The sequence below is a fragment of the Cornus florida genome, unplaced genomic scaffold, assembly GCF_030987335.1.
Source record: "Cornus florida cultivar Cherokee Brave unplaced genomic scaffold, ASM3098733v1 CherokeeBrave_3.0.0_Hap2_Chr05, whole genome shotgun sequence".
NCBI classification, from domain to species: Eukaryota; Viridiplantae; Streptophyta; class Magnoliopsida; order Cornales; family Cornaceae; genus Cornus; species Cornus florida.
The window spans coordinates 99,508,843-99,528,383 of NW_026775575.1; the positions used below are offsets into that span (position 1 = coordinate 99,508,843).

Consider the following 19,541-nt stretch of genomic DNA (forward strand, 5'->3'; position numbering starts at 1 on the left):
TAGATGATCAATAGTCAAATCTCAATGTTGAGCTAGAAGGTCTATTCCAAGCATTCTAAGCAATGGATACAAAGTAATGAGCCAAAGTCTATTTCAAGCATTCCAAGCAATGGATTCAAGGAAGCCTCAAAAGTTGCAAGAAATCAAAGAAAAACTCGGACTTCAAAGATCATTCAAGCATTTCAAAGAAAGAAAGTAAGTCTTCATCAAGCCTAAACAATCATGGTCAAAGAATGAAGAAAAAGGGATATATAGGTTGGTGAGTGGTTAAGCTTCATTGTTAAGGTATTTTTGAATATTTACTTGAAGCTCAAAATCATAGGATCATGTATAACCATTCTCATTTCAGTTTTAAAAAAAAATTAAATCAGCTCATAAAATTCATAAACACATTCACACATGAGCCATACATCATAGGAAGTGATGAAAGGGCTAAAATAAATTCATTTTAAGTCTCATACAGCAATATAGCAGGCTCCATGAAAGACAGAGCAGGCTGCCAACATTCCAGCAGCTATTTTTCAACAAAAAATCAATCTTCCAACCAAAGAGAATGCTCTCAAAATAAGGAGCAGGCTTTTAGAGTCTGGGAGCCGGCTCCATGCAATAGAGAGCCGGCTCTCAAGGCAAGGGAGCTGCCTCATCTTCTAGACAAGAGCCGGCTCCTTTTGGGGTTTTGAAATCCAACGGAAACTTTTTCATTTATTGATCCCTAACCACCTCCAACAGCTATATTGAGCGTGATATTTCTCTATATATAGATGGTTAATCTGTAGAATTAAATACACCATTTGAGAGAGCATTCTACCATCTTGAAGATCATTAAAGAAACATTCATTTCCTCTCTAATATTTCATTCCACTTTAGTGATTCTGAGCTTCATATATATATATTCATCTTTACTAAAGTTGTGAGCTAAACTTTGTACTACTATCTTCGAGAGATTCATTGTACACTTCATTTCTATTACAAGTCATTGTAAAGGGTTGGTGTGACCCAAAAGAAAGCCTAGGAGAAGGGTGTTCTCCTAGCAAGGAAGAGAAGCAAGGTATTGCTTCAAATTGAAGGTTTGCTCTCCACCATTAAGGAGAAGCTCTAGTGGATTTGGGAAGTCTCAAGAGGAACCTTGAGCCGAGGAGTAGGAGTTTCCAAACCTCACTAAATCGCCGAGTCATTGTTTACAATTTCCTATCTCTATCTCTTTTATACTTGTCACTTGTGATATATTTTGCTTGAATATCTCAATTGATTATTGCATGATAGTTAGTTGGAAATAACTTTTTATAAATTCAAAAATTGTGCATTGACTCAATTCACCCCCCTCTAGAGTCAATTAGTGGCTAACAATTGGTATCAGAGCTTAATCTCTAGAAAAAGATTTAATCATCTTAGAGAACGACCATGGCCAATACAAATTTTCATTAAGAAGGTCAATCTAACAATAGACCTCCTTGGTTTGGCGAAAATGACTACAACTATTGGACAATCAAAATGTGAGCATTCCTAAGAGACGTAGATATAGATGCTGTGAGATATTATTTATTTATTGGCAATTATCATGACATAACAAGTCCAAGTTGAGTTGTAATTTAAATTACTTGTCCTACAAGTCATCGAGTTTAACAGGAATTACACAACTGGGAATGAGTTCAAACTTACCATACTTGAAGAGTTTGTGATGAAAAGGGTAAGGACACTACATTAGGAAGGAATATGAGCAAGGTTGGACATTCTACACTTTCCATGTTAGTCTACAATTTCCGTAGAATGAACCAAGGCTAAAGGAATTCAAAATCCACAAGTCTGCCAACTTTGAACCGGTTCAGCGTCCTTGAACCGGTTCAACTTTCCTTGAACCGGTTCAAGATGTCCTGTTTGTAATACAATTGCAGTTTCCTTATTCTGATTTATTTCCCAGTTGGTCTAGAATTGTACCAAATCCTATGCACGAAATTTACCTTATTTTTGAGGGATTAGGTCATTCCATAATCTATATAAACCATGTCATATACATTGGTTTAAGGACGGCTTTTACATTATAATTCAGATATTATTCAAAGCCTTAGGAAGATTATTTGTGCAGAAAATCAGAGTTGATTTTTCTGATATCTTTCTAGAACACATACACATAAACATAGTTTAGAGTTGTGGTATTCGAATCCTGATCGTGATCATACAGTCGTATTAACATCGATCAGACAAATCAGATCTTCTTCTACATCAGTCAGACGATTGAAGAACAGAAGTAAACGCAGTCACACTTTGGAAGGATTAGAGCATTCGCGGAGTGCTGTCTGATCTACCTGCTACTCTTCTACAAATATCAAGTGTAAGCCTGAGATCAAGTTGTTGTTAGACAGGGAGTCGCAAAGCCAGAGGATCGTTAGCGGTTGGTGTGGTGTAGAACGATAGGGTGTGAGTCAAAGTCAAAGTTCAGTATACTTTGTTCTAAACATAGTGGATTGGTTTACTTTGGATTGCACAAGTCCATGAGGTTTTTCCCATAACAGTTGACGTATTTTATCAACTGGGGTTTCCTCGCTAAAATCCTGGTGTCATCTCTAACTTTATACTTTGCTTTATTTTATCTGCATGTGATTAACTGTTTAATTGCTAAAATATAAAATAAGTAAAGTAGTTAAAGACACAGATCTGTTTCTTATTTGTTATATCTGGATAGGCTGGTTATTAAAGTAATGTTATGCTTATGAAATGCATGAGATGTCTATGTGTGATTTAGCTTATCGTTAAGTTTAAAGTTGATACATAGTTGAATTGTATGCATGGATAAGTTGCCAAAAGACTTAAATATATGGTCTAAATATTTATATGAATAAAATACATACATAGGAAGTATGAATGAGTTGCTAATTAAAAGTATAAATATATATACTTAAGAAGGCATTATTGAATTGCTAATATATTAATAAATATATTTATAATGACATGGTTGATTTGCCAAAGCATAAGTTAATGGCTACGTGTATTAGATGTTTAAATTTCATCTATAGTTATTGTATGTATAGATTGGATTACGATTTGTTATTCTTAAATTAGAATAATTGAGTATTTATAAGTTAGTATATTATTTTGTATATATTAATAAAATAATATTGGAGAAGGCATGGATGAATTGCCAATGTATAAATCTTTGCTTTATGATTTAAATAAATAAAATCATTCATCAGTGGTTATAGGGTTTTGGATTAAAGGAATTATTCCTTAGATTATGGTTTATTATTTAAATGATTAAATAATTATTTAAAATGAAATTAAGGGTAAAAGGTTTCTCTTTAAAAAAGAAGGGGATTGTGGATTGGTTTAGGTATGATTATATTTTAATCTTGATTTAATGGTTTTGAAAATTAATGAACCTATTAATGGATGTGAATGTTATATTGTATATAATTATTTATACATATGTGTATCTTTATTGAACTTAAAAACTTTATTAGGTTTGGTTTTGATTAGAGATGATCTGCTTATTAGTTTTTAGAGGCCTGGTAGAGAGAGTTTGCTCGTAGGATTTAACCCACAATTTATTTTTCAGGGTATTAAAAGTTCAAGTCTCAAGGTTGAGGATCCGCAGTTGGAGGACTTATCTATTCTTTCTATTTTATTTCAAAGTATGATATTATCACTTCAGTAATTATTAATGGATTTGTGGATAGTGGATTTTGGTTAAGGGGTCCTTGAACGGGATTCCCTAGTTGTAATCATTGTCGAGTTATTAATGGAAATTTTTATTTATTAGTTTTTCTTCAGCGTATTGTTTATTCTTTATTAAACATCTTTGTATTCTGTGCTTGTTTAAATATTTTAATTATTTTGATATCCCCTGATTTTGTGCGTGGATTTGATCAACCCGTGTTCCGAAATTAGGGGGTATCACAATCTTAATGACGATTTTGGAGAATTCCGAAGCGCGTATGGACCCCCCTTCTCCTTAGAACAGTAGCACCCCCGTTTAAACACTATTGCACTCATTTACTTTATTTGCTTAAGAGAAGCATCTTTTTAGCTATGTTTTATTTATTTCTGTCATTTTCTTTTGAAGTCCTTATCATGATTTATGCTTTTGTCTGACATATGGTATTTGTGTACACATTCTCCTTATGTATTGAAATCTGCCATCTATAAAATGAAATCTTTGCTATTAATACATCTTCATTTGCCCTATATTTCATTATTGCGTGAAATGGCAAGTAACTGCTTTATCTTTCCACCTTTTTGAGATGACAAAGGGGGAGAAAGATGTATGATTCATTATGCTTGATTTGCTTATGAGTATATTGTCTTTCACTTATATTTTTTTTTCTTTCTAGACGCATATTGCAAGGGGAGACTTATACACTTTAATGTCTAATATATTTGTTATAAAATCAAGCATGATATAAATTCAATGTATGCATATCGATAGGGGGAGCATTATTTCAAATGCAACTCCACCTTGACAATAAACGCATCAATGTTTTGTCATCATCAAAAAGGGGGAGATTGTTGGCGTAAGGATTTTATCTAAAGGTCAATCTTATGTTTTGATGATTACAAACCATTAATGATGGTTAAGTACTAATATTTTCATTGAGTGATGTATAGATGATCAATATTCAAACCTCAATATTGAGCTAGAAGGTTTATTCCAAGCAATGGATACAAAGTAATGAGCCAAAGTCTATTTCAAGCATTCCAAGCAATGGATTCAAGGAAGCCTCAAAAGTTGCAAGAAATCTAAGAAAAACTCGGATTTCAAAGATCATTCAAGCATTTCAAAGAAAGAAAGCAAGTCTTCATCAAGCCTAAACAATCATGGTCAAAGACTGAAGAAAAAGGGATAGATAGGGTGGTGAGTGGTTAAGCTTCATTGTTAAGGTATTTTTGAATATTTACTTGAAGCTCAAAATCATAGGATCATGCATAACCATTCTCATTTCAGTTTTAAATAACATTAAATCACCTCATAAAATTCATAAACACATTCACACATGAGCCACACATCATAGGAAGTGAAGATAGGGTTAAAATAAATTCATTTTAAGTTTCATACAACAATGGAACAGGCTCCATGAAAAACAGAGCAGGCTGCTAACATTCCAGTAGCTATTTTTCGAGCAGGCTCGCAGAGGCTGGGAGCCAGCTCCTCTTCTAGATAAGAGTCGGCTCCTTCTAGGGTTTTGAGATCCCTCTAACAACTATATTGAGCGTGATATTCTCTATATATAGATGGTTGATCTGCAGAATTAAATACACCATTTGAGACAGCATTCTACCATTTTTTAAGATCATTAAAAAAGTATTCATTGAGCTTTCATTTCCTCTCTAATATTTCATTCACTTTAGTGATTCTGAGCTTCATAAATATATTCATATTTACTATAGTTATGAGCTAAACTTTGTACTATTATCTTTAAGAGATTCATTGTACACTTCAGTTCTTTTACAAGTCATTGTAAAGGGTTGGTGTGACCCAAAAAAAAGCCTAAGAGAAGGGTGTTCTCTTAGCAAGGAAGAGAAGCAAGATATTGTTTCAAATTGAAGGTTTGCTCTCCACCATTAAGGAGAAGCTCTAGTGGATTTGGTAAGTCTCAAGGAGGATCTTGAGTCGAGGAGTAGGAGTTTCCAAACCACGCTAAATCGCCGAGTCATTATTTGCAATTTCCTATCTCTATCTCTTTTACACTTGTCACTTGTGATATATGTTGCTTGAATATGTCAATTGATTATTGCATGATAGTTAGTTAGAAATAACTTTTTATAAATTACAAAAATTGGGCATTGACTCTATTCACCCCCCTGAGTCAATTGGTGGCTAACATTTGTCACGGTTAACTTTGACCGTCTTTAGAGATCTTTTGTCACGCTACTTTTAGTGACGGACCAATTTGACTTCTAGGGATGGTTTCGGAGATTTTAGGGACAGTTTTGATTGTCCCTAAAACCTTAATTTCTCGTAGTAACCGTATACTTATATGTTGTATTGGATATTTATACATGTAGTAAAAAAAAGTGTAGCTCAGTAACTTTCTCCATTAACTCGTTGACTAGGTGCTGAGATAAAACTGAGTAGGAGCTGACAAGGCAAGGGAGCTGAGGTGGGTTTGATCTCAGCCGTTGGATCCTTACTAGACAGAGGCGCATTGGAGGTGATTTTTATCCTGTCATCACCGTCTTCTTTATCATCTCCTAACACTTCTATAATATACTAAGAAAAACGTATCGTGTTATCAAGTGAGTAAATAATCAATATTAAAAAATCACATTCAATATAAATATAAATATAAAGATAAAGATAAATTTAATCATTAGAAAAGATAAACTTAGAATTTAAAACATAAATAATTTACTATTATGTTTTGATTGTTTTATTGTCGTATAGTCTCATACAAAAAAATAATAATTATGTCTCACATGGAATTTAATTTAGGATTAAAACATTTTAAACTACAAATAAGTTAAATTTTTGATGAAAAACTCGAACTCAAGTCACTAAAAATTTGGGTCATGTTCGATTAGTTGATCAATGGACTGGACTCAAATTAAAAAATATGTGTGAACCAATCTCAAATACTCCTCTACTTGATTATTTAATTTGAGAACATGTTGGTAAACGAGATCTTTAATCAATGAGCTCGTAATTTTGTAATGTGTGTGTATATATATATATACACACACATTCCATAATTTTAGGCCCAATCCTTTAGTTTTAACTTAAAAATCAAGCCCATCCAATCCAATCCAATCCATTTAAATAAAAGACCAGGCCCAACTTTATATTTTTAACTTAAAGGTCAAGCCCATCCTGTCCAATCTATGTTCATTTTTACATAGATCGAGATCGCTTAAAGAAAAGCGGTACTACTTCACACACACATTCCGTAATTTTAGGCCCAATCCTTTAGTTTTAACTTAAAAATCAAGCCCATCCAATCCAATCCAATCCAATCCATTTAAATAAAACACCAGGCCCGACTTAATATTTTTAACTTAAAAGTCAAGCCCATCCAGTCCAATCTATGTTCACTTTTACATAGATCGCTCGATCGCTTAAAGAAAAGCGGTACTACTAACGACAGACACACATTCTGTAATTTTAGGCCCAATCCTTTAGTTTTAACTTAAAAATCAAGCCCATCCAATCCAATCCATTTAAATAAAAGACCAGGCCCGACTTTATATTTTTAACTTAAAAGTCAAGCCCATCCAGTCCAATCTATGTTCACTTTTACATAGATCGCCTAAAGAAAAGCGGTACTACTAAACTACACGGATAATCTACCTTTGGAGAAAGCCCTCGGGTGGAAAGCCCAATTTCACTACTTCTGTCTGATTAAAGCTTGTGGAGACGTACCGTGGTTCACTGCCCTGTGGGAAAAAACAAAAAATATGTGTAACTTGGAACCCTAGCGCCATATATATTAATATATATCCTTTGACCACTTTCTCTCCGTCTCTAACTCGGAACCCTAACGCCATCTATCATCTTTTCCATTCCTAACCAGAGTATATATATATACGCCTCCTTCACTCCTCTGCAAAACTTCAGGCGCCTCTTTCTCTGTCAGTGGCGATTTGTTTCAGAAAAGCAGAGGAGATAATTATAACAAGCAGGGCCTAATTGACTGCCGATTTCATCTGTGTTGTTTGAGATTCAAGCAATTACTTGACCTGAAGAACTAATTGGCATATATGTTATCATGAAGTGCAGTCGGCTGCCAAATATGAATAGATCCAGAAGGAATCGAGGCAAAGCCATGAAGATGAAGATGAAGATGAAGATGGCGGCAGAAAGTAAAAGAAGAAATCAGGAGCCATGCGAAGCCATGCCTAGAGCGCCATACCTTACCCAACATCTTATTGTTGAAATACTCTCAAAACTGCCGGTGAAGGCTCTGTTACGATTCAAGTGCGTGTCAAAGCGATGGCGCTCTCTGATCTCTGATCCCCACTTCATCAAAGCCCACCTCAATCAATCACTCACCACGAATTCCAATATCCAAACACAGCGGATACTGGTAGCCACTCCCTTCTGCCCTCTTCGTGTCTATACGGTAAGTATCGGGGGGTCATCTGATAATGACGACGACATTGATGTTGCAGTATCAAAGATTGATTTTTTATTTAAGAACATTAATAATCCTAGTACTCATCATGCGTGGGAAATCATTGGTTCCTGTCATGGGTTGATATGCATGGTGAACGAGTTTGGATTGATATGTGTATTCAATCCGTCGACGAGGGAGTCCAAGCTGATACGGGATTGCGGGGATCATCCCCGCGGTGGCGTAGTTGGATTTGCGTATGACCATTGTTCTGATGATTACAAATTGCTGAAAATAAGCCGCTGCAATGGCGTGTATGTCTATTCCCTCAGAAATTGTTCTTGTTGGAGAAAAATACATGACTTTACTAAGTATAGTGTTATATCGAAGGGGACGCAGCTGAATGGAGCCATTCATTGGGTTTGTTTGGAGGGTTCAGACGACAAGCCATCGGAGATTGCTGTTTTTCGTTTGGAGGATGAGAAACTTTGGACCATTCCTTTGCCTGCTGCGGCTTCCATCACCAGTTTTAATGATGCAGTGGAACTAGGGGTGTTTGATGGATGCCTTTGTATAGTAGCATGTGGTGCTGATAATGCATTCTGCTGGGTTATGAGGGAATATGGGGTGAACCAGTCTTGGGCTAAACTCGACATTAAACTTCCATATTATTTCCATATCTTACAGCCATTGGCTACCTTGAGGAGGAGGAATGATGAAGAAGAAGATATGTGTTTGATAGACTTCGAGAAGTTTGTTTTATACAACACAAGAGAGGGAACTTCTAGGGACCTTCTCATAGCTGACGGTGCCCCGTTTGTTAATGCTAATGCAATCAGCTATGTAGATACTCTCCTATCACCGCTCATGAACCATGTCATCATAACATAGCAACTATTTATCTGTCTGTAAGTTTTTATTACCCATGATGGCGGCATTTTACTCCTTCAAATTGCATTATCTTTTTTTTTTTTTTTTTTTTTTTTTTCTTTCTTCTGTTCACTACTTTTTTCTCTTCTTCTCCTTCTCCTTCCTTTTTTAACATGCAAGAAATTATTATATATACTCTTACTCATTCATGTATGGTTTAAGCAACCATACCCACCTATAGTCACTACTGTGTCGGGGATCGATTATACAATTTCATTATATCAAATTTTGCTATATTTGGTCTTCTTCAAATTCTAGGGAACAAGATATTGAACCTCAATTTTGGAATAAAAATTAAGGTTAAAGTCAGTCACTCCTTCCCAATGCCTCTTAAGTGGGAACTCTCTCGAACGTCAAGGTTCCAGCATCCAAAGCACAACTGCATAAGAAAAAATCGTGGGAAGGTTCTGAGTAGTAGTTGAGTAGCTTGAAGGCAATGAAGAAGTTCAATTTTCAAACATTTAAGTAACAACAACAATCAAGTCTTTTCCCAATTGCTTGGGTTGGCTACATGAATCCTGTGTTTCCATTCCGCTCTATTTTAGTAGATATTCTCGTATCAAAGCCATCACATTGAAATATTAAGTAAAACATAATCAATTTTCATGTTCCTTAAGAGCTCAATCCAATCTTATCACATCAACCTCTTCCACCTCTTTTCCTTTTCAGTGAAATCAATTTTTACCACTTAAATCATTGCTCACTGTATCCTTTCTGCACCGCACCATTAGCACTTTAGCAAGAGTTTCTAGCATCTGCCCCTCTTACCCGTGTATGAAATGACAAATTTTCCCTCAAATCATTTCTTCAGACATACGTAACTCTGGATCCAATATTTTCTCTCCTGTTAAATTCTTCCATCTCTACATAACAAATTTTCTCACTCTGCGCGTAACAGCTAGAAATATAAACCCCTAGTTTGCTGTTTTACCTTTTACACCAACCTCCGCAATCAAGTTTAAGGCATTCACACGTTCAATCCCAAGTACACTAACATACAACTCAGTGAAAACAGAACCATTAGCTTCAAATCCTCAAGTGCAGGTAATGCAGATGGTTTGACTTTATTATCGTGGATAATAACTTCGCCTTGACTCATCTTACGCACCAACTGGAGGAACTTCGAAATGCTGCATACCCCAAAATGTGATAGAATTTTATTAAAATCTTAAATTGTCTATTTCTCTCAAAGCGGCTTGTTGCACAAATCTTATATTTCTGGAATCCCTATTTCATAAGCTTTTCGGGCATATATTATTTACAATTTTTTGATGTACACTTTGTGAGATGTTGGGGTTGGAATTTGCTGCGGCCTGGTACGACACTGTTTCTTGTAAAAATAAAGACGGCTGAGTCAAGCACCGGTGTGGTGCCGGTCGTAGATCCTCCGACAATCAAGTTCGTGTGTGTGTGTGTGTGTGTGTGTGTGGGGGGGGGGGCGGTATAATGAAACATACTTCATTCCATCATCCCTTGTATGTATTGTGTTTTGTCGATGTAGGCTGTTGAACCGAATCCCGCTTGTTGAGATTCTGCTTATCATTAATAACCACTTCAAATATCGTCGTTAACTGAATGTCGTCATCCCTATCAACCCGTGGTCAACATTTGGTTACTTCTATTATTAAGTCAAAGTAGGTTTTATTAGTTGGTGTACACATGTAAAATTGACTCCTCAAATACAATGGGATTGCATTAATCTTTCACACTAGCTACCTCCTCATATTAACACCATGGAATGTAAAGTGAAATGGATTTGTGTACTAGATATTTATATAGTGTTCTTGTTTTTCATTTTACTAGTACTTTACTTTGCTTTGATTCTTAGCTTTAGGATCGAAGAGTAACTTCAATAATAAATATTGAAAGAACCAGTAATTGATTGGAAAGATAGCAATAGAATATGAAGCGAAGCATGAATACAGATACAAACACGATATAGTAGTCATTTTCAAGTTATATTGTAGAGTCATTTTACCAGGATATTGTCACATTGTTCTTTTTTTCTTTTTCTTTTTCAGATCTTTCATTTTGTGGGTGAAGCAGTTGTTTTCTAGTGGGTAGAAATCATAAACAATATATATAATGTGTTGTTTGTAGTGAATGCTTTTGTCATTAGCTTCGGTTTCAACTTTCTTGAGAAGTCTACACTGTAATACTTGCTGCTTTTCTGGTTCGATTGTTTCATGGACAATTGCTAGAATATAAACTGATTTGGACAGATTTTTAACACTTACAAGAACTGAAATAATTTTGGCCTTTGAAGCCTATTAAGGGGTTTTTGGTTGCACAAAATAGATTTTAGTTTGGAATTATAATTATGTGAAATTCGAATTTAATGGGTCTAACTCAACTTTTTTTTTGACAACCTGTACTCTTTTCTATATAAGATAGCTGGAAAAATGATTGTTTTAGTTTTATAGTATAATTTCCCTTTTAGTCTGTTTGATAATTTTCTCTCCGACTCCAATTCGAATTTAATAGATTTTAGTTTGAAATTATAATTATGTGAAATTCAAATTTAATTAGCTAGCGTTCATATATTATATGTACTATTATGTGTGAAGTGTGAACCCTTTTACTTTTCCATCTTTCATTAATGATGGTGACATTATATAATAAGTTGCTGATCATTTGGAGGGTGAAACTCTTGATGTGAATGATTCAAAAATGTAGGGGTGAAGCAGCCATTAATGAAGACTTTTGGGATGTTGAGAATGATGATGGAAATGACATTCAATATAGTTCAGATGAGGAACCAGAATTGCTGTCTGAAGATGATACTGATTTGGATGGCATGTGAAGATTTGAATTCTTGTGCATGTACCTCATTTTATGGTTTTATGATTAATACATTATGTGACCAGCTAAATTATATTACCGAGCTTTATCTTTTTCGTTACTTTTCGTTTTAATTTCTCTTTAAGTATTGGTTGTGTACTTCATTAATTTGCAGCTTTGATTTGGTTGACCAAATTAATTGTTATATTTGAGCATTTACTTTTTTTTTTTTTTTGGTTTTATGATTAATATTTAATGTGATCTATTCAGTTATATTACTAGTCTTTATTTATTGACTTCCTTCAGGTTTATTAACCTCTAATTATTGAATTTTTTATTCAATGGAATTATGTAAGTATGAAATGATGACTCAGAGTATATTCTGCATATGCTTGTTTATTTTGATTTAATTCACTTGATTCTTCATATCAATTTGTAAACTAAATTATGGACACCTCTGAGGAACCAATGCGTAGAGTTTTAAGGTCCCGCAGGGCTGAAACTGAGCGACCATCTACAAGTTCACCTGCTACAACCGAGTGGATCAGGTGATGATAGGAATTCAACAAATGAAAGAATGGAAGGTGATGGTAGTAATGAGCAGATGGGGTGACAACCAAGTGGAGGTAACTATGCTTCATCATCGATTGACCATAAGCTCTTTTGTAAAATGCCTACGTTTTAATTAAGATGATAAATTTGTTTTTCAGGTCTGATACGAAAGGGCGTGGAAGAGCAAAAAATGAAGCCTTACACAAAATTAAGGAAAAGAATTGTCCAGTTCGAGTAGAGTTTGGAGAGGGTTGTATTAAATCTGTTGGTTTAAATAACAAATTATGGACGGCTCAGATTGGCATTAATACACGAGATACCGAAGCCCTTCTAAAGTACAAAACGTGGAGGTATGTTCCAAGATTTTGAGAAAGAGGTCTGCTGTGACCATTTGAAGGTAATGATAACCATTATTTAATGTTTGTTTTGTTAAAAATAAATCAGAGTTTGCTGGTGCAATTGGTTACAAATTGTAGCTTATATTAATTTTACATTATAAAGGAGATGTTGGAGTGGATGCATATGCGAATGACACTGATTTTAAGGGAGTAAATAATGGAATTTCCAGCGCATTGAGGAAATATAGATATAAATTGAAGAGTCATTTCGAGTGGGAAATTTCGAGTAGCATCTTCCCATTGAGAATGCACGCTGCCATCCTTACAATGTTATTGGTCATGCTGTTTGGCAAAAGTTGTGTGATAGGTGGATGTCACTAGAATTTCAGGTTCAAGTTCTTTACTACTTGCTTTTGACTATTTACTTGAAATCATTTAATATAATAACTTCATTCACTAGCTATTTGGGTTTCCTAACTTGTAATTTTGTTTGAATTACTACCTAGGAAATAAGTGAACAAAACAAAGAAAATTGTTCCAAGAATGAGGTTTCACATTATTCTGGATCGATGTCCTTCGTCAGACGTTACGATACTTGTGTACGTAATATATGAAACAATAATTATAAATTTTTTATTTTATATTCTATGTTCTAAACCATATATTTGTTTAATGGTCACTATTACTTTGTACTGCAGGTCAAACTCAAAGAAAGGTAGAGCCAAGAAGATGAGGACGGTGAAAGGGATGAGGATATGCTATTCGCTTATACAAGGGCACACATTTTAAGGAACAAGGTGGATGGGCATAAGGGATAGCTAAGAGGAATTTTGTAAGTTAACTATAAGTTAGCATGTTGGATTATGAAATTTGGATCTCATAATATTTTTGCCGTTTATAGGGGGTCACATGCCTTTAAGTGACCATTTTTGCGGTTTATAGGGGGTTACATGCCTTTAAGTGACCATTCTTGATTTTTTGTGCACAAATGGAGGTGGGGAATTGTTGCGGATGAAGTGTGATTTTCATTCATTGCATTTCATGTTTAAAAAATAAAAAAATATTATGTAACCTCTTCAATTGAGTGGAGAAAAATAAGAGAAAACAGTAGATGGAAGGAAAAAAAATGATACAACTCCTTCCCGAACAAAACAAGATAAAACCCCTCAAGGAGAGTAAAGAAAGACCTTTCAAACTCTCAAAATTATCCATTTAACTAGGAAAGAGCCTAATCATCCTCTTAGATGAGTAAATAGCTGTGTGAGTTTCTTGCCAATTAAGGGAAGAAAAAAAAAAAAAAAAAGGAAGAAAGAAATAGTTTGGCTAATTGAATTTTTCCTGCTTCAACCAGTTACTCTGATCTATGTACATCTTGTTCTGTGCACAGTAGGATATGGTAATGCACACAAGTTATTTGTATGTGACTATGTGCTACTGTTTAACACAAATGGTATCAAGTTGGTCAAATGTAAATCCTGATTCAAAAGACTCAGATTTCAATATTTTCAATTTTAAGATTTTAGTTATTGTTTTCCGGTTTTTGACGTGTATCTCCACTTTTCTTTCAGTATTACCATATGCCCATATATATTCTGCTATAGGTTGTGTCCTGCTCCCCTCAAAAAAATTGAGATACATAAAAAAAAAAAATTACTGTATCCCCTGTCATATGTTCCCGTGATTTGTTTTTCCTTTCCATCTTTGTTTCATTTTGTTCAGCTAGAAAGCTTCTGCTTTGGAATCTCTTGAATCGTATATGCTGTTTTTAAGATGTTAATGTAATTTTAACTTTTAAGTGCTTTGAATTCTTTACCATCCCAGATATGAATAATGCTTTTGGAATTCTAAAGAATACAATATCTTGATTGCATAGCCATGAATAGAATTGGTAACTTGGATGTAGTAGAGGGTATGAGATTGGGTCCGTTGAATAATGACTGATGAAATTAGATTGACTATGCATATACCCCATTCGGACAAAATCAAATTACCTAGGACTGATCAGATTTTGCCAAAATCAACTAGAATTGCCCAAGATTGTATAGCCACTGATTGCAATTTTACTAGCAAAGAAAACTGATTCACTAAGGCTAAGGTGTGCATGAGCGAATATTAAATTTCATAATGTTTAAGATTTGGGATTAAGAAAATTGGATTTAGAGTTTGTTTGGATTCCTCAGAACACTTTTTGAAAAGAAATATTATGAAATTTAATACCTTGACAGTGGTGATAGTTCAAAAAAAAAAAAAAAAGAGTAGGAGTGCATCTAAAATACTTTTTAAAATGGAAAACTCGATTTTATACCTCAATTGTTACATCTATTGTGAAAAAAAAAGGCTATTGAAAAGGACAATTTTGTTTATAGTTTCTAATATCAGATCTTGAATATGTGTAAAGTATTCAAAATGTTTCCTTAAAATAGATTGTTTTCAGTTAAAAAGTGTTTACTATTAATATCAGTTGTCATTTGTCATTGCAGTGTGTCCGAACTCATCCTTCCATTTGGAAAATAAGCATTTCAATAAGCATTTTTTTTCCTCTCTATTGAGATTAATATTCTAGCTTGTACATGATTTATTCCTATGCCATATTATTTCAATTTGATAACGAACTTAAATATTTTGCAGGATGCAATGAAAGAAAAGGCTGCACAAAATTCTCAAAATTTTGATGGTACGAGTCCAATCATAAATGATGTTGAGATAGTGCAAAACCAACTAGGCATAAGGAAGGGATATTGCCGTGGATCCGCACATGGTTTCATGGCTCCAAGGCGTCAACGTGCCCCTTCATCATGTGATGAGGCTTCTACGAAAAGGGCCAAAATTGTTGATGATAGAAATGTACAATTGGCGGAAAAGATGGATAAATTTGAGAAGGTACTTGAACAGTACCAACAACAACCGCCACCATGGTTCCTCCAATATCAACAGCAGTTGCCACCATGGTTCCACCAACAATAGTCTCCATCAGATTCCCACCAGCAGCAGCAACCGCCAACAAGGTGGCAATATCAGCAGTTGCCACCAACATAGTGGCAATATCAACACCACCAGCAAGCACCACCACAACCACCAACAGAATGACTAATGTGATAAAGAGATAAATTTTTTGGTATACAAATTTTGGAGCTTTATGATGATCAACTAGTTGATTTCTAAACTCTATTTTTTTTGGGTTGTATTTTGATGACTTTGTCATATATACTCTTATTCATTCATGTGTGGTTTAAACAACCATACCCACCTATAGTCACTACTGCCCTATGGTCACTACTGTTTCGGGGTTCAATTATACAATTTCATTTTATCAAATTTTGCTTTATTTGGTCTTCTTCAAATTCTCCAGGGAACAATATATTGAACCTCAATTTTGGAATAAAAATTAAGGTTAAAGTCAGTCACTCCTTCCCAATGCCTCCGAGTGGGAACTCTCTCTCGAACGTCAGGGTTCTAGCTTCCAAAGCACAACTGCATAGGAAAAAATTGTGGAAAGGTTATGAGTTGTAGTTGAGTTGCTTGAAGGCAATGAAGAAGTTCAATTTTCAAACATTTAAGTAACAACGACAATCAAGTCTTTTCCCAATTACTTGGGTTGGTTATATGAATCCTATGTTTTTATTCCGCTCTATTAAGCAAAGCAGAATCAATTTTCATGTTCCTTAAGAGCTCAATCCAATCTTATCACATCAACCTCTTCCACCTCTTTTCCTTTTCGGTGAAATCAATTTTTACCACTTAAATCATTGCTCACTGTATCCTTTGCGCACAGCACCATTAGCACTTTAGCAAGAGTTTCTAGCATCTGCCCCTTTTACCCCGTGTATGAAATGACAAATTTTCCTCAACTCCTTTCTTCAGACATACGTAACTCTGGATCCTATATTTTCTCTCCCGTTAAATTCTTCCATCTCTACATCACTCTGCGCCTAACAGCTAGAATTATAAACCCCTGGTTTGCGGTTTTACCTTTTACACCAAGCTCTGCAATCAAGTTTAAGGCATTCACATGTTCAATCCCAAGCACACTAACATACAACCCAGTGAGAACCATTAGTTTCAAATCCTCAAGTGCAAGTAATGCAGATGGTTTGACTTTATTATCCTGGATAATAACTTCGCCATGACTCATCTTACACACAAACTGGAGGAACTTCGACATGCTGCATACCCCAAAATGTGATAGAATTTTTTTAAAATCTTAAATTGTCTATGTCTCTCAAAGCGGCTTGTTGTATAAATCTTATATTTCTGGAATCCTTATTTCATAAGCTTTTCGTGCATATATTATTTACAATTTTTTGCTGTACACTTTGTGAGATGTTAGGGTTAATTCGCCGCGGCCTGGTACGACACCGTTTCTTGTAAAAATAAAGACGGTTGAGTCAGGCACCGGTGTGATGCCAGTCGTAGACCCTTCGACGATCAAGTTATTGGGGGGGGGGGGGGAGATAATTAAACTGTAATAGCTGAAATAGGAGTTTTTTGTATCTCATACCTCATTCCATCGTCCCTTGTATTTATTGTGTTTTATCGATGTAGGCTGTTGAATCGAATCTCGCTTGTTGAGATTCTGCTTATCATTAATAACCACTTCAAATATCGTCGTTAACTGAATGTCGTTATTCCTATCACAGACCCTTGATCATACGGAAGTTAGAGAGATCTGGCGGGTGGTAAATATTTGGTTACTTCCATTATTAGGTCAAAGTAGGTTTTATTAGTTGGTGTACATGTTGTCCAAAAAATGGTTTAATTATACTATATACTATAGTATTATTTATTTAAATATTATCTGTAAATATAAAATAATAATCTATAAATATATAATTTCTTATAATATATAGTTTAATATAATCAAATAAAACTATAAATGAACCTGATTAAAAGTCGAGGCTAGAATTTGACTCTATGTCCTTAAGACAGATTCGCCCTGCTATGGTGCTAACGGACTCAGTGGCGTCTATCTTCCAGGATACAACGACTTGTCTTCCTTCGGTAGTAGCATTGCAAACCAAAGGAACAGGCGAACCGGCTCGGTGTAGTACTCTCTGACTTGAACTCGGACTCGGAATGACTAACTAAGGCTCGAACCCAAATACTAAGAAGAGAAAGAGGAAGAAGAAAATTCAGAAGAAGAGAAGAATTCTCTGAATTTTGGTGTAATTTGGAATGAACCCAAGGAGGGGTATTTATAGGCTAGATGGTGCCTTTTTCGAATGGGTGCAACCATTGGTTCACAATGGTTCAGAAAAAACTGCAGGTGGTTTATTTTACAAAAATGTGCAACCATTGGTTCATAATAGTTCAAAAAAAACTGTTTTATGGTTTTAATTTAAATTAAATACCAAAACTGTTTTAATCCATTATGAAGCCAAGCAAACAGGCCCAATTCAGCCATGATAATAAGCCCAGCAAAATAAAATTAAAATCCAATCACACAAGCCCAATTTTGTTTAATAAAAAATTAAACATATTTCACAATCAAGCCCCGCCCCGCCCCAGCCCAAGCCTGGATCGGACCGGGTCGGGTTAGGCGGCGCGCGCGTGTGGTAGTTGGTTCGGACCCAAGCTTGCCTAGGTCCTCCCCCTCTTAAAAATTTGGGTGCCCTTGGGCTCAAACCCAAATCACAAACTAGGTTTATTTAAACTTAAATTAGTTTAAATAATTTTCCGATGTGGGACAAACATTTCCCACATTTTGCAAACCCATTTAGGCTTTATCAAACACTTTACTTTGGAGCTAATTTCTCATTCATCCGGAAACGGATTTGAAAAAGTAAATATACCATGTTCATCTTCTTGCAGAGAGGAACGCGCTCGTTTATAGATCCGCAAAAAATTCTTAGCGGAATCTATTCAAAATCTCTTCCAAAGTTTATGTTTTTAATGCCCCTGTTTCCAACAATCCCACATCTGAATGGAAATTTGCGAAAATTGCAAATGAAGAAGATACAGACACTAAAGAGAGTACTATTGGAAAGTAACTGCATCAGGATAGGTAGCTTTTGGCCTTGAATCTTCCCTAGTGTATTACTATCAGATTTACTGGCTAATCAGTAAACATGATGTCTTGAACTGTTCAGCCGTTGATGTAAACCAAGACAATAGCAAACGCACAGTTCCTTACCACACAAAGTCGATTTTCACAGTTGTGTTCATATGGCCCTGAACAACTTCTGGTATTTCATGAGTGCTTTAGAAAACTTAGCCTTAGAAGTTCTCATAGAAGCGACCCCATTTCACACTCATATAGGTGACTTCTTATTAAGAGTATTCTACTATACTCTACTTGAATTTTCAAGGTTATAAGAGTCATTAAAAGCATAGCTTATCCTACTCATCGCTGTAGGTAACACTGTTTCATCTTCGTAATGGGTAGAAGATTAAATCTTTTCAGTGCTTTTGGTGAGCCATTCAGAATTTCTGTTGTCCCTTTGAACCTAGATCTTGGGATCTCCAGTCAATTAGGTTAGGTTTCTATTAAGATGACTCGTTAGCTTGCGGCTTTAATCCCATTCCCCTCGATGAACTATACACTTGTTTTCTTGTCAAACCTTTTGTAAATGAATCCGCTAAATTATCTCTTGACCTGATATAATCTATTGAGATTATGCCACTTGAGAACAATTGTCTAACGGTATTATGTCGTCAACGTATATGTCGAGACTTACCGTTATACATATTATTTTGTGCCCTTCCAATTGGTGATTGACTATCACAATGTATACATATAATGGGCACATGTTTAGGCCAATTTGGAATATCTTCTAAGAAATTACGAAGCCACTCAACTTCTTCACCAGCTTTATCCAAAGTAATAAATTCAGATTCCATAGTAGATATGGCAATACAAGTTTGTTTTGAAGATTTCCAAGATATGACACCTCATCCAATAGTA

General features: G+C 35.1%; 1 protein-coding gene across 3 annotated transcripts; it reads left to right on the plus strand.

The window, feature by feature from the left end:
• The first annotated feature begins 7,346 nt into the window (after positions 1-7,346).
• LOC132307927 (F-box/kelch-repeat protein At3g06240-like) lies at positions 7,347-15,974 on the plus strand. 3 transcript variants are annotated; one of them, XR_009482351.1, is made up of 7 exons: positions 7,347-8,947; positions 12,236-12,376; positions 12,461-12,699; positions 12,804-13,029; positions 13,147-13,239; positions 13,339-13,472; positions 15,269-15,974. XR_009482351.1 is itself a non-coding variant. In XM_059805827.1 (2 exons), exon 1 carries the CDS (start codon positions 7,695-7,697, stop codon positions 8,928-8,930), a length of 1,236 nt encoding a protein of 411 aa, XP_059661810.1. In that variant the 5' UTR covers positions 7,348-7,694; the 3' UTR covers positions 8,931-8,947; positions 11,646-11,979. The 3 variants fall into 3 exon arrangements, 1 of the variants encoding a protein (XP_059661810.1); XR_009482352.1 differs by having other exon boundaries at positions 12,245-12,376; XM_059805827.1 differs by lacking the exons at positions 12,236-12,376; positions 12,461-12,699; positions 12,804-13,029; ... (1 more) ...; positions 13,339-13,472; positions 15,269-15,974 and adding an exon at positions 11,646-11,979 and having other exon boundaries at positions 7,348-8,947.
• The last annotated feature ends 3,567 nt before the right edge of the window (positions 15,975-19,541 follow it).

Bases quoted from the DNA above. Each gene is read 5' to 3' on its own strand.
- LOC132307927 (XM_059805827.1), top strand. From the start codon at position 7,695: ATGAAGTGCAGTCGGCTGCCAAATATGAATAGATCCAGAAGGAATCGA.